At 47.8% G+C, this 15,127-nt stretch overlaps 1 protein-coding gene across 3 annotated transcripts in view; it reads left to right on the top strand.

Moving 5' to 3' along the window:
* The window catches only part of Sipa1l3 (signal induced proliferation associated 1 like 3), a 236,228-nt gene that overhangs the window by 156,046 nt on the left and 65,055 nt on the right, over positions 1 to 15,127 (top strand). For all 3 annotated transcript variants that reach the window (XM_077105705.1, XM_077105703.1, XM_077105704.1), the window contains exon 9: positions 5,898 to 6,474. In XM_077105705.1, coding sequence (XP_076961820.1) covers positions 5,898 to 6,474 — 577 coding nt within the window. The remainder of the gene's footprint in view (positions 1 to 5,897; positions 6,475 to 15,127) is intronic.

The raw sequence follows: 15,127 nt of genomic DNA, 5'->3' as shown, positions 1-15,127 counted from the left end.
ACTTGGGCGGTAGAGTTGAGGGGTTTATTTCACAAATGGACAAATAGCACAGCCCTCAAACCTATTCTATGTCCTTGTTCTATGACCTCCTTGGCACCAGTGCCTCGAGGAGTGGACAGGAGGGCGGCTGTGGTCCTTGGAAACCATGCACTCAGTAACCAGGCCCAAGCTGTCAGCGTGGCCTGGGAGACTTGGAACAGGGCAAGGTGTGCTACTTGCCATTTTTTGAGAGTGATTTCAAATTTAAAAGATGCAAGAGGGTGTGCAGATAACAGTCTCCCAGTCAACCCGTCCCCTGCACAGAGGTGGCCAGGTGAGCCCCCGCTTGGGTCTCCTGATGCTTCACGCACGCAGCAAATACATGTAAATTTCTTTTCCACTTTTTAAACATAAATGGAAGCAAGCTTTGCACACTGCTCCATGTCCTGTCTTTTTTTTAAACCCAACATCTTTGAGCTCTTTCCATACCAGTAAAGTGTGTCTCCTCCTTCATGGTGCTGAACATCCCATCGCATGCGCTGTCCGTTGACGGGCACTGGGGTTGCTTCCTGGCGCCTGCAGTTGTTTCTGTGCCTCTTGCACCCGTGACCAAGTGTGCAGCTGCAGGATAAACTCCTAAAATGGAAGTGCTGGGTCACAGGTGTGTGTACATGTGCACTGGTAGTCTTGGTGCAATCACCAAATTTTACCAATTTCTTTTGCTAACTGTGCATGCCTGTGTGCTTGGCTCACTGATGAGAACAACTGCTGGGTGTGCTGCCCAGTGGCTGCTGGGAGCCAACACGCTGTGTGGCAGGGCCACCTAACTAGGACATCCGAGGCCTGAAATTTCCTCTCTCCCAGTTCATTTGTTCCCAGGACATACAACAGCAGCCACAGAGCACCATCACCTTGGGTTCTGCGTGCAGCAGAGGTCAGGTGGATGATGCCAGGGTTTAGAGGTATTATTGTGCTAGTTAGCTGAGAGGTGGCCCCAGTGAGGGGAGATAGGAGAGGACCACACACAGAGGAAGCAGCCTTGTGCATCAGAGATGGTGATTAGCTTGGTCTGGTGGCCTTTCTTCCCTTCTCCCTTCCTCCCCACTCTGCCCTCCCTCCTTCCTGGCTTCTCCCAGTCACCTGTCCCCCCACCTCCCGTGTCTTCAGGCCAGCCTCTGCTCATTTCCAGGTGACTTCTATCTGTTGCACAAATGTTTCTTTCTTTCTTTCTTTTTAACTTACTTTAAAATATTTTTATTAGGGTCTGGGGTGTAGCTCAAGGGTAGAGCACTTGCCTAGCACACACAAAGCCCTGGGTTCCACCCCCAGCACTTTAAAAAAAAAAAAAAGGCATTTATTATGTAATATTTTAAACATTCTGAAAAGTGCAGAAAATAATGTTCCATGTGCCCACCACCAGATTTAACAGATGTTAACATTTTGCCTTAATTTGTTTCATCTCTCCCTCTTCTTTATTTTTAAAGAAAGAAGCTGTTAAGATACAGCCAAAGCTGCCCCTCCTGGAACCTGGGTCTCCCCTGTGGGAGGGAGCCTGGGGCACCAGCCTGACCTGCCCTCTGCCCTCTCCACCCCGCCTCCCTCTTCATGCAATTCCTGGTTGTCCTTCAAGGCTCCGCCATACACACCTCTGCCACCCTCCAGTGGGTGCTGCCCACTCTGTGCTCTTTCGGACATGTTTCTACAACAGCACTTGTCACAGCATAAAAACAACTGATGTGGCTCCTGCCTCCCTCCAAAATAACCCATGACATATTTACCTTCCTGTACCTATCATAACGTGGTACTTGGCACATAGTAGACCCCAAAGGGCTAGCTAGATTAATGTCTGGCTCAGTCACTGAGGTGACTGGGTGCAGTCGCATACACCTGTAATCTCAGTGTCTAGGGAAGTTGAGGCAGGAGAATCGCAAGTTCGAGGCCAGTCTCAGCAACTTAGTGAGACCCTGTTTCAAAATTAAATGAAAGAGTTGGGGATGTGGCTCAGTGGCTGAATGTCCTGAGTTCAGGACATTCAGAGATAGATAGATAATTTTTTTCATGTGATATATATATATATATTTTTTTTTTTTTTTGGTATTCCTAGTACCAAAAAAATCATGGTGAATGTTCTAGAAATACTTGCTGAGCTGCAGAGATCAGGCAGCCTGGAGGTCCTACCATCTTCCGATCTTGTGATGAGTTGTCACCCTTTCATATTTCAAGTGTGCTGTTGCTGAGTGGCACTCTTGCTTCTTGCCTGCACCCTGTGGAGTGTAAATAGCCCCCTGTCCCTTTGCTGGAAATTGAGGGACCAGCCATTCTGGCTATCCAGAAACCTTCAACAGCTGCAGTTTCACAATTCTTAAAATCGTGAATCAGGACTATGAGAAAAGCCAAAATCTGTCACTAAGCAGCCAAGTACTGAATGAAGCTGCAAAGCTCTTCCCATCTGTGAAGCACAATTAGACCACACCACAGACTAGACACGGAGGGATTGGCAGGGTCAGTCGGCTCATCTATCCCCTGGCCTGGGGGCAAGTTCATGCCCACAAAAGTTCCCACAGAGGAAGGCCTGCCTGGTTTTCATGGCTTTTGAAGAACATGTGCACTGGTAAAGGTCATTTTCAGGAAACATTGAGCGCACACCGCTTCACATTGGGAGAGATCTTTTTCTTCTCTGTCTGTACAAGTCTCAGTTATTACGTTAAAATATCAAGCACCTGTACTGATGCTAGTTAATATGCTAAGTTCAGGGTGGTACCTGCCCATGCGACACTCCTAGAGTACAAAGGGACACCAGTGAGCAGTGGAGGTAGAGAGCCAGGGCGTTGGCTAATCTGCCAGGGTCAAGCAGTGGCAAGTGTGCAATCTCTCACTCTCGCTTTTGTGCTCTAGTGTGTGTGTGTGTCTGTCTTTTTTTTTTTTTTTTTTTTTGCAGGCTAGAGATCAATCCCGGGGCCTTTTACATGCCAGATAAGTGCTCTACTAGCCCTTTTTATTTTGAGACAGGATCTCACTAAGTTGTACTGGTTATCCTTGAACTTGAGATCTTCCTGCCTCAGCCTCCTGAGTAACTGGGGTCACGGGTGTGCACCACCACACTCAGCTCTGTGGTTGCGTCTTTGCGGGCCTCCTGCACTTGTTCTGTTCTACGTGAGGCAGTCACAGTGATCTTTGCAGGTCGCCAGCCTGTTGTCATAATTGGCCAGCACCTGCATCCAGCAGGGATCCCGCAAGAAGCAGAGGCACTCCCTACCCCCTGACCCCACCTTCAGGAATTTAGATGAAAGAAATTCATGAACAGGTAACAGAAGTGTGGGTGGGTTAGGGGAATCACTGTGGGAAGGGGAGGCTTCCTGGAACAAGCAACATCTGGGAGCCATTACCCTACCTCCCAGGCTTGATGAGGATGATAGAAGTTTCTAGAAGCTGGTAAGAGTTGTGGCTGTAGGAAAGGGTCCTTTATAAAAGGGAAATGCATCGTTGACTGATTTCTCATTATGCAGACGTGGTAGGATGTCTTATACAAATTGAGGTGGCCGTGATGTCACAGGCCATATCATCTTTGTGTGTGCGTGTTCTAAATTTTTATTGGGCATCATAATTACACATAACAGTGGGATTTGCTGTGCCATATTTGTACATGCACATAGCTGGGCAGTATAGTTTTATGGGGCTGCAATCATGTGTGGCCCCTCATTGTCCCAGATGTCATGACGTTGTATGTGGCTGTACTCCAACCTCTCCTCCACCTTCCCATCTCCTGCATTGGCCAAGCTCATTAGAAACCAGAGGTCAGGGGAAACCAGGAGATGCACACTTTAAACATCTTCCTTCTAGAGCAGGGCAGATGGAAAGTGGGACACACCACCAGGGCCCCGTGTGGTCCGGCCCCTGGTGACCTTCCCAGCCTCCTCCTCCTTGCTGTCTGGGCTCTGACCCCCTCAGGCTCATTCCACCCTTTATATGCCCTTTCCTACCCAGTCGCAGCACATGCCATGCCCTCTATTGGCAGCCCTCAGCTTGTCACTTTCTCAGAAAAGCCTTCCAGAATACCCCCTGTCAAAATCAGGTACTTCTCGTCTGTCATGGTAAACTTCCTTTGTATAAGTTCATGTATGTGCTTGGTTAGTATGTTTCTCCTCCTAAAGTTAAAGCTCTGGGAAGGAAGGAACCAACAGAGAGGCATCCAGAAAGCACTCGTCAGACAGATGGATGCACATTGCACCGTCCCAGTGCCCAGGGCAGGGGACAGGGAATTAGCCAAACCTGAATAAGCATTACATCGTGTTTGGTTTGCATGGAATGTTTTCCAGTCTATAATCCCTTTATTTAAAAAGTATCCTAAGAAGGAAGAGGAGAATAGGAACTTAGTACCCACAAACTGAGGCATCCATAGCGGACAAATCTAATGCATGTTGTACTTAAAGGAAAACTTAACTCATCACTTGTTCCCTTCTATCAGCTCCTGTCACTGTATATGAGAGCCACCTCCCTCACATGAAGACCGTGGCAGATTCCTTGACCTTTCTGCTGACTTTCAGAAATTGTCTACCCACAGACCGCTGAGGATTAACTCCATTTAATCACTAGAATGTCACATCCAAGATATTCATCAAATCTCTAAACTTGACTCTGAACAAATCTCCCCCTGCTCCCACCTGAGAGCCACTTCCACCTGGGAAGCCTGGCTGGTCCCTGTTTCTCCACCCTGTCCTGAATCCCTGCCAACCCCTGCACACCCTTGAGGTCTTACAGACAGGAGGCGACCACAGTCTCCTCCCGACTGTTGCGGCAGCTTGGAGGCCCCTATCTGGAGCCCTGGTAAGGAGAGAATGGGCCTCGCCTCCAGCCCTGTCTCCAGGTTTCCTCCCCGTCTCTGTGATTCGTATAGTGGGTGATGGGGATCAAGAGTTTTGGTGAGCAGGTTTTTAGATCATTTCCCAAGTTGCTATCTGACTTCTATCACAACGACATCTCTGTCAAAACCGAAGAAGAGGCCGAGGAGTGTGGCTTATGGTAGAGCATGTGCTCAGCATGCATGAAGCCCTGGTTCCATCCCCAGAACTCCCCAGAAAAAAATGCTAGAGAAGAAAGAGTCCCATTGTAACTTACTGTTACACATCAATTTCAAAATAACCTTTGTTGAGATGGTTTATAAATTATACTAGTGTGACACAAGTGTTTAAAAGAACCAAATCACATAAATGTTCCGTATCGGTCAGCTGCTCTATAGTGAGGCTGGGTACCCACCCACTCTGCAACTCCTCTTTTTGGCTCGTGCACTTGCAGCTCAGTTTGGATCTGACTGGACTTGGCTCCAGGTCGTCCCCAGGTCCTCCTCTCCTTCTGAGACCAATAGACTGTCTATCCTGTGGCAATGGCAGAAGCACAGGACGGTAGCTTCTCCCCTGACCCCCACACACAGTTCAAGCCTTTTTTGAAAGCCATTGACTAAATCAGGTCACATGCCCAGGCCGAGGATGGGGGTGGAGGGGTGGGCATTTCCTTCTTGAAAAGGTGGAGAGGATGGAAAGAATTTTATTCCAAACTTCAGTTTATATGCATATAAAACAAATATACAGTTTATATGTATATAAAACAAATATAGCTGAACTTGAATAGTTCTTGTGAAACCGTCCTTCAGTCTTGGTAGATGTTCAAACGCATTCTATATCAACAGTAAAAATGTATGTATGGGCCTAAGACATGTCTTTAAGTTTCTAATCTATTAATTAGATATTGACTTCTCTTCATAAGAAGGAAACTCCTGGGTTGGGGTGAGTTCTATTCCTCACACTTAAAAAAAATGTAGGGCAAAGGAAACTCCTGTTTTTTAATTTTTTATCATATATTTTCTTTCTAAAGACAGTCTTAGTGCTTTCCTTTCCACATCTAAATGATTTCTTCCTCCCCAGCATGGCTGTGACCCGATCCAAAGATGCTCCTCCTTTCGGTCCCCCCATCCCCAGTGGAACCACATTCCGCAAATCTGACGTTTTCAGAGACTTCTTGCTGGCCAAGGTGATTAATGCTGAGAACGCTGCCCACAAGTCCGACAAGTTCCACACCATGGCCACCAGGACCCGCCAGGAGTACCTCAAGGACCTGGCTGAAAACTGTGTCTCCAACACACCCATCGACTCCACCGGCAAGTTCAACCTCATCTCCCTGACCTCCAAGAAGAAGGAGAAGACGAAGGCGCGGGCAGGCGCCGAGCAGCACAGTGCGGGGGCTATCGCCTGGCGGGTGGCAGCTCAGGACTTTGCCCAGGGGGTGGAAATCGACTGCATTTTGGGAATTTCCAACGAGTTTGTGGTGCTCCTGGACCTTCGCACCAAGGAGGTGGTGTTCAACTGCTACTGCGGGGATGTCATTGGCTGGACCCCGGACGCCTCAACACTGAAAATCTTCTATGGCCGAGGAGACCACATCTTCGTCCAGTCCACAGAGGGCTCTGTGGAGGACATAAGGGAAATCGTCCAGAGGCTGAAGGTAAGAGGGGGCTGAGCAGTGGCGTGTGGTTGGCATGTGATCGTGTGGCTGGCAGAGGCCCCGGGAACCACTGAAACGCTTTCCCTCTCCCAGTCAGTCAGGCTGATGTGAATCGGCCCTGGGAGCACCAGAATTGTCACTTACACACTGTGGATCTGGTGGGTCCTGCAGCCCAGCTTCTTCATGGGGAAGGTTTGGGCCAGGGATTTGAGGCTTTCCGTGCCATCGTCACCTTGGAAAAACAAAAGGCATACTCATTAACCCTAGGAGTTGATAGAAAATACAAGTTGAAGCTTACATCAAAGATGCAAAAATAAAAAAAGCAAGTGGGGCTGTGGTGTAGCTCTGAGGTAGAGCACTCGACTGACATGCACAGGCCCTGGGTTTGAGCCCCAGGCACCATCAAAAATATAAAACAAAAACTAAAAACCTTACCCAAACTCCTAATGGGAATCTCAGTCTTAGACCATTGGCCACAGCCAGAGTGGCACATGAGTTAGTAGCCAGCTGACAGTGGCTGCCTGAAGCATTGTGCCAAGAAGTATTCAGAAAGAAGGTCCACTGTGGGTCCTGCAGCAGTTACCCCACCACAGGTGTGACAGAGCAGCAAGTCAGGTGAGCTGAAGCTAGAGGACAGCGTACACAGCAGCTAGGAGCACGGGTTCTAGAGTCCTGGCGTTGTCACCTTCTAAGTGTGACCTCCAGTGAGGTATTTAACCTCTGTATGATTCAGTTTCCCTAACTGAAAAATGGGACTGAGAATCACCCTTATCATGTGGATGAGCTGTGTTGCCCAAACTTGCCTGACTTGGTGGCAGGGACCTGCCGTGCCACTGTGACTTGTGGCTGACCTCACCTTTCTAGGCCTTTGCATTCCCGTTATGTTCGGGTTAGATTGATGAGCCCTGCTCACAGCTCCCTGACCTCACAATTCACGCTGCTTCATAGGAAATAACAGCTGGTGTTTAGATTTCCCCATTAGGAGGTGAGTCTGGGCACTGAGGCCTCTGTCTCTTTGCCCACTTGCTGGTCTCATATGCTTAAACTAGGACTGGCACATAGTAGGTGTTCAGTAAACACAGAGTAGTGATTGGTCGATTGGAGGAGTTTTTTGAACGTTTTCTCTGTATTAAGTGGTCTACATGCAAATGTCACATAATCTTGACACACACCCTCCAAGTATAGGTCCTGTTTTGTCCCCGCTTGGTAGTTGTGGAAACTAGGCACAGGAAGGTATTGATACTCACATGAGATCCTACAGCCAGTAGGTGGCAGAACTGGAATCTAAATTCAGGTCTCTGTCTCTAAAACCTACTTGTGCACAAACTCAAGACTGCTCTCTATCTGCTTCCTCGGCGTCTCCAGTGGGCTAAGAACCCCTGAAACAGCATGGCTGAGAGCAAACTGGTGTCCCTCCCACCCTCTGGGTTTCCCTGTCGCCGTAAAGGACAAGTCCATCCTTCTGTTTGCTGAGGTCAAAATCTCGACATCAACCTGGCTCCTCTCTGACCCACACCCTCACAGCCTGTCGCCCTCCCACAGCCTGCACCCAGCCCAGCCGCCATGTCTTCTGGGTGGTCGAGGCCATCTCCGTGCTGTGCTTCCCTGTATCTGTTGGCAGTGTGGATGTCAGAGGGATCCGGTCACGTCACTTCTGTGCTCCAAACCCTCAGCTCCCTCTTGCTAAAAGGCAAAGTCCTTACACTGACCCATGAGGCCCCGTGTGGTCAGCTCCCTGCTGACTCCTCTGGCGTCCTCCCCCATCACTCGCCGCCCAGCCACACAGACCTCGGCTGTTTCTCAAATGTGCTGGGCAAGTGTCCCGCCTCGGGACCTTTGTACTGCCCACAGCCCCTCACTGGAACACTTCCCTCCATACATACCCCTGTGGCTCACTCCCTGCCTTCCTACAGGCCTTTGGTCAGGTGTCACTAAAGGCTCATTGTGTGAAGATTGCAGACCCCCTTCCCGACTTGGCCCAGAGGGCGTGGCCATCCGCTCCGCCTGCCTCGCCTCTGGATAAGGACTTCCGTATTCTCCGTTCACTGCTGTGTCCTCGGTGCCCAGGCCAGCATCTGGTACACAGAGACACTTAGTAAGGGGAGCTACATGCTATATGGACGCGGGCCATCCTAGTAACAGCATTAGGGAGCGCTCATGAAGGACCCCCTGCGTGTCACACTCGCTCAGCCTGTATGTGGCCATGCCTTTTGCTTAGTCAGCTATTTTGCTGCTGTGACTTAAAGACCCAACCAGATCAACAGTAGAGAAGGAAAAATTTATTTGAGGGCTTCTGGTTTTAGAGGTCTTAATCCATATAAGGCCAGCTCCATTCCTCAGGGCGTGAGGTGAGACAGAACATCATGGCGGAAGAGTGTGGTGGAAGGAAGCATCAGAAAGCAGAGAGAGGTCTCCACCTGCCACATACAAATGTGTACCCCAAAACCATGGCCCTCGGTGAACGATTTCCTCCAGCCACATCTCTCCTGCCTCCAGTTACTGCCAGGTTTCTGTTCTCACAACTAAAAGGCTCAGGGGTCACTCCAGTTGATCTAGGCTGACTGGGCTGGGCAAAATAACCACACAAGAGACACAAATACCTTTTTCTTTGGGGGTGGCTGTGATGGCTCCTCTGACCTTAAGGGTCTTCAGGAAGAGAGAGCGAGAGCACACGCTGACCCCTTTTATTGAGGAGAAGGTATTCAAACGAGGCAAGGGGTCAGTTTCAGGGGGCTGAGTCTATCTTCATGATGTCCACTGTCAGCAGGTTGACTGACACCTGGGTAGGCCACACCCAAGGGCACAGTAAGAGGAGGGGACACACACAAGGCACTTCCATGGAAGATTCTATCCTAAACAGGGTGAGGGGTTATATTACAAAGGAACAGGTGAGCGTAGCTTCACCCATGGGGCTGTAGCAAGACACAGCCATGCACGAGACACCGACCCTCGCACCCAAGAAGGGTGGGGAAAGCTCTGCCACATTTCTGTGACTGAGCGCCTCAGCACCCAGCCGGGGAGTGTGACTCAGTCAAGTGCAAGGTTGGTCTTCCACAAGCTACCACTCAGTTAATCCCATCAGGGATTAGTTCACTGATTGGGTCAAGGCCATGACCAATCATTTTTCCTCCAGACCTTCTTGCATTGTCTCACACGTGAGCTTTTGAGGGACACCACATCTGAACCATTTCTTCCACACAAACACTAGAGAGGATAGATACCATTATCCCCATGTCACAGATAAGGAAACTGAGGCCCAGAGAGGTGAATGAACTTGCCCAGGCCCCAAAGCAAGTGAAGAGCCTGAGCCATTAGGCAATCCCTCCTCCCTAGATCCTAACAGCAGCTCGCGTGCCTTGATCAGGGACCGTGGTAGGCCCCGTGCCAAGTTACATGTTTCACCATCTCCTCCCAGTTCCACTCTGCCCCATGTCCACCCTACTGTCGTGCAGCCCTTTTGGTGCACATTTCTACAACCATCCCCCATTCCTGGTCTCTGCACCCAAACCTGCCAAGGAAATGTGATGAGGACCTTCTCCTGCAAAGAGGCAGGCCATCTTAAATTCCCATGGCAGTGACCCTTTCCTGTGTGATGTCCGCAGGGTGAGCTGTCCACATCCTCCCCTGGCAGAGCTAGGATTGAGGTGTGGGCACAGCGACTCCACCACCCAGAAATTCTGAACAAGCTGCATCCCTTCCTTTGTTATTGCACAAGTTTTATTTTGTGCTGGCCCTGGCCGGGCGGTGCTGGGACACAACAGCAGTGACCGAAACGGGGCCAGGCCTGCCTTCACGGGACTCCCGCTCTGGACACATGTTGAATGAGCAATGGCAAGTGCCAAGAGGTTAAAAGGAAGGTGTTGAGAACATCATGGGAACCTACCACAGGGACCTGAGCCAGACAAGGAGGTCTCCAGTCCACAGGTTGGCGACAGCTCCAGGCATACTTGGTTATCAAAGCTGCTGCTGCTGCTGTTGTACTGGGGGATTTATCCAGGGTGCTCTACCACTGAGCTCCATCCCCAGCCCTTTTCACTCTTTGAGACAGGGCCTCACTAAGGTGCTGAGGCTGGCCTTGAACGGGTGATTCTCCTGCTTGAGTCTCCTGAGTCTCTCAGATTACGGATTGTGCCATGACACATGGCCCAAGCTGAACTAGAGGATTCCAAATGAATCTGATTTTATGGCTTCTCTTGAAAATTCTGGGGGTCTGGCTACACTAGGCCCACATTTTCAGCTGAAGTGGGATAGTGGCTGCCTCTTCAGATGGGAAACAAGTGTCATTTGGCCCTGACTCCCACCACATGCACATTACCCCCAAGCACCAAGCTTATGAACCAGACCAGAGGGACGCAGAGGGCTGCTCTGAGGAAATGGCTTTTAAACTGAGACTAGAACAATAAATAAGAATTATCCTGGGGCTGGGGATGTGACTCAAGTGGTAGCGCGCTCGCCTGGCATGCGTGCGGCCCAGGTTCGATCCTCAGCACCACATACAAACAAAGATGTTGTGTCCGCCGAAAACTAAAAAATAAATATTTAAAAATAAATAAATAAATAAAAGTGGGGGGAAAAAAAAAAAGAATTATCCTGGAGCTAGGGTTGGGGCTCAGTGGTAGCGCACTTGCCTGGCATGTGTGAGGCACTGGGTTCTATTCTCAGCACCACATATAAAGAAATAAAATAAAGGTCTATCAACAACTAGAAGAACATTTTTAAAAAATAATTATCCTGATAAGGAACAAGGGAGTTTTTAAATAATTGCAATTAATGCTATAAATAAAGGAGATGTAGAGGGTGAACAGCACAGCGCAGGGGATGCTGGGTCACAGCCAAAGGCAAGAAGCTGCAGCTAGCATCACCCTGGGTTTCCTCCCCTGTCAAGTAGGCAAAATAACCTTCCCTACCTCAGAAGTGAGACATCAGTGTCATCAGGCAGAAAAGGGGCTTAACCCAGTGCCTGGCACACAAATCATCACCCAGAAAAAAGAACTTCGGTGGGAGACTGGAGCAGAGCAAGGTGACTGCAGGACCTAGCAGAAGTTTCTTCAAATTAGCATGTGGGTTGGGTGTTGTAAGCTGTTCCCTGTGCCCTGTGATCTTTTAAGAACATCTTCGTAAACACCAGGAATCTAATCTCTCTCCTGTGGGCTTCCTTGGATTTGCTACAAAAGCAATGGAGACAGAAGGTTCAGGATGCTAAGCAAAAGCAGCTCCCCCTTGCTCATGAAGAATGACCCAAAGCAGTGCAGTAGGTACTCACAGGCTGGGCTGCTGAAGCAGACACTGAAACAGGGTAGAAGCTTATTTCTCTTCTAGCAAGAGCTCTGGATAGTCAGGGCTGGCAGGGACAGCTCAGAGGCTCACGTGCCTTCATCTTTTTTTTTTTTTTTTAACATATACTAATTTATTGAATGATTAACCCTGTGAAGTATTATTATTATTTTATCCATATTACAGATGAGGAAACTGAGGCACAGAGTTTAAGATCACACAGCTGGAAAGAGCAATCAAGGAATTTCAGTTCAGGAAAGTGCTTCAAAGAGCACCATCAAACAGCCTGGCTTGTGGTAGAACAGTTGCTGTCATAATAGTGTTAAAAATTGTCGCAAATCACACAGCTATGTGGGAATCACTTCCTAGACATGTCTTCCCATTGGGTGATCCCAAATATGAGGTGTTTTCCTGCATCTTAACTGATTCACATGTTAAAAGGAACATGTCAGGGCCGGAGTTGTGGCTCAGCAGTAGAGCGTTCGTCTAGCATGTGCGAGGCCCTGGGTTGGATCCTCAGCACCACATACAAATAAAATAAAGTTATTGTGTCCAACTACAATTAAAAATAAAACATTTTAAGAAAGGAACAGTGCCTTCATCTTATGCCTCCTCCTTTTCCTCATAATGATGGAGAGATGTATTCTTATCTGCACAGTATATGCCAAGTCTCCCCATATCCATGTTGCTCTCTACAGGAAGGGAGAGGACATAAGTGTGGAGAGCAGGCAGTTTTGTTTTTAATAACCCAAGGCACGCCAGGTGCTGGCCTATAGTCCAGCTAGGGATGCCGAGGCAGGAGGATTGTGGGAGGGCAGGAGTGAGACTCCAAGGCTAACTTGGGCAACTAGTGAGACTCCAATTCAGTTTAAATAAATAAATAGGGGCTGGGGTTGTGGCTCAATGGTGGAGCGCTTGCCTAGCACATGCGAGGCCCTGGGTTCCATCCTCAGCACCACATAAAAAATAAGTGATTAAAATAAAGGTGTTGTATCCAGCTACAACTAAAAAGTAAATAGTTTAAATAAATAAATAGCTGACCCACCCAAGATAGACATTCTGTTATTTCAGATCTATTTGGCCAGAACTGAGTCCTGTGTCCCTACCCAGCCACAAGGGAAGCTGAGAAATGTGGTCCACAACAAGGTGTCCAAGTGACCATCAAAACTGTTTTCCAGACCAGGTGCAGTGGCACACTCCTACAATCCCAGTGACTAAGAAGGCTGAAGCAGGAGGATTGCAACTTCAAGGCCAACCTTACCAATTTAACAAGAACCTGTTTTAAAAAACTAAAAGAACTGGAGGTGTAGTTTAGCGGTGAAGTGCCCCTGAATTCAGTTGCCAGTACCAAAAAGATAAAGATTAAAAAACTATTTTTGCTGCCAGGAATGGTGCTACAGACCAGTAATCTCAGCAACTCGGGAGATTGAGGCAGGAGGGCCAGAAGTTCAAGGCCAGCCTGAGAATTTATTTTTTGATTTTGGTTTTTGTTTTGGTTCTGGAGTTTGAACCCAGGAGCACTTTACCACTGAACCAACCATGTCCCCAGACCTTTTTGATTTTTTTCTTTTTTTTTTTTTTTTTTTTTGGAGACAGGACCTCACTAAGTTGCTTAGCGCCTCACTAAGTTGCTGAGGCTGGCCTTGAACTTAAAATCCTCCTGCCTCAGTCTCCCACATAACTGGGATAACAGGTGTGCGCCACTACATCCAGCCAGTCTGGGCAATTGAGCAAGACCCTGTCTAAAAATAAAAAGGGTTGCAGAGGCAGCTCAGAGGTAGAATGCTCCTGAGTTCAATCCAAGTACCACAAACAATCAAAAAAATTTTGAAACTATTTTGTGGTAGGGTCTTTTCCCCAAAGGAAGAGGGGAGAGGAGAACAAGAGGGGGAGACATTTGACAGTCCCAGCCACGGCTGTGAGTGCCAGCTGTTGCCTACGCTGACTCTGGGCCTCTCTGGAAATTGGGACCTTCTCCATGAACAGCTGGGGCCTCTGCGGATGGGCGTGGCCTAACTGGTCATGGGCATGGACACACAGAACTTTTTATAACCCACAGCCAAACTGTTTAGACACGGAATGACTGCTTCAAAGATTTTGACTCTCAAAGCAGAAGCAGTGGGCTAGGATAACTCTGGGGACAGCTTTCTCTTTTGAGACACGCAGCAGTCAGCTTTCTTTTCAAACCAATTTTACCTTTTAATCATGGAACGTTTCAAACATACATGAAAGTAGAGAGAACTACATATGACGCCCATCTGCGTTACCAGCTCCACACTTACCTCCCTATTTCTTCTTTCTCTCTCTACCCCCTTGTTATTTTGAAGTAGATCTTGAACATCATATCATCATTAAATGTTTAAATATTTATTTCTAAAAGATCGACTTTAAAAATAACAGCTTTGTTATTATCACACTTGAAAAAATCTTTATTGTCAAAGAGATTGTCACCCATGAATGGGCTATGAAGTTAATTCCTGAGTCTCGATGAACAGTTGTAAAGGATAGTTGTCTTAGTACCTTTGGTCTGCTTTAACAAAAGACCTTAGACTGGATGTGTAAAAGAAGGAATTTGCTTCTCACACTTCTGGAGGCTGGGGAGACCCAAATCAAGGCGCTAACAGGTTTGATTCTGGTGAGGGCCAATCTCTTTCACAAATGGTACCCTCTTGGGCCTCTCTTATAAGGGCATCCATGTGGCTTATATTAGTAGGATAAGAAAGAATAAAATGCATCAAAGTATGACCTGGATGTGTTGCTCAATGGTGTGGCGCTTACCAGGCATCCAAGAGGCTGTGGGTTCTATTCCTGGTACCATGAGCAAAAATAAATACTATTTTGTGAGGCATGGTCATACATAAGTCTACTACTTTCCAAATTCTCACTATGTAAATCAGGACCTAAATAGATTTGATGACACTTTCACGCTCAAGAAAGTGATCAAAAAAATAATAATAATATGATCAATGAAATTTTTTTAAAAAAAGAATGTGGTCAATTTGGATTGCAAGAAATATTTGTGTCTGGACGTGTATAAAAAAAATGAATGTACAGAGTATTTTGTGACATAGAAGGATCTCAAGTGGTAGTTAGCAGGGTGTGAAAGCCAGCACTCTAATACCTACATTAAATAGCATGATCTCTAGCCAGGCAGTGGCTTCTCACGGGAAATCTGAACCATTACCTGTTCACGTTCCATAATGTAATTTTAGGAGAGGGCAGGCTGATCTTGATAGAATTTGCTTAATAGCAGTAGCTTCTGAAGTTCATCTTTTTGTATTCCAAGAAAAGGAGGGAGCCGTTAATGGCGCACAGAGGGCCTCGGGCTCTGTTCAGCAGGGTCTCCTGTCTGACCTTCACAGGTGTCATGGGGAATCTC

Source organism: Callospermophilus lateralis, chromosome 18 (genome assembly GCF_048772815.1).
Source record: "Callospermophilus lateralis isolate mCalLat2 chromosome 18, mCalLat2.hap1, whole genome shotgun sequence".
NCBI classification, from domain to species: Eukaryota; Metazoa; Chordata; class Mammalia; order Rodentia; family Sciuridae; genus Callospermophilus; species Callospermophilus lateralis.
The sequence above is the reverse complement of the archived record's forward strand: the minus strand, read 5'-3'. Positions and strand labels throughout refer to the sequence as shown.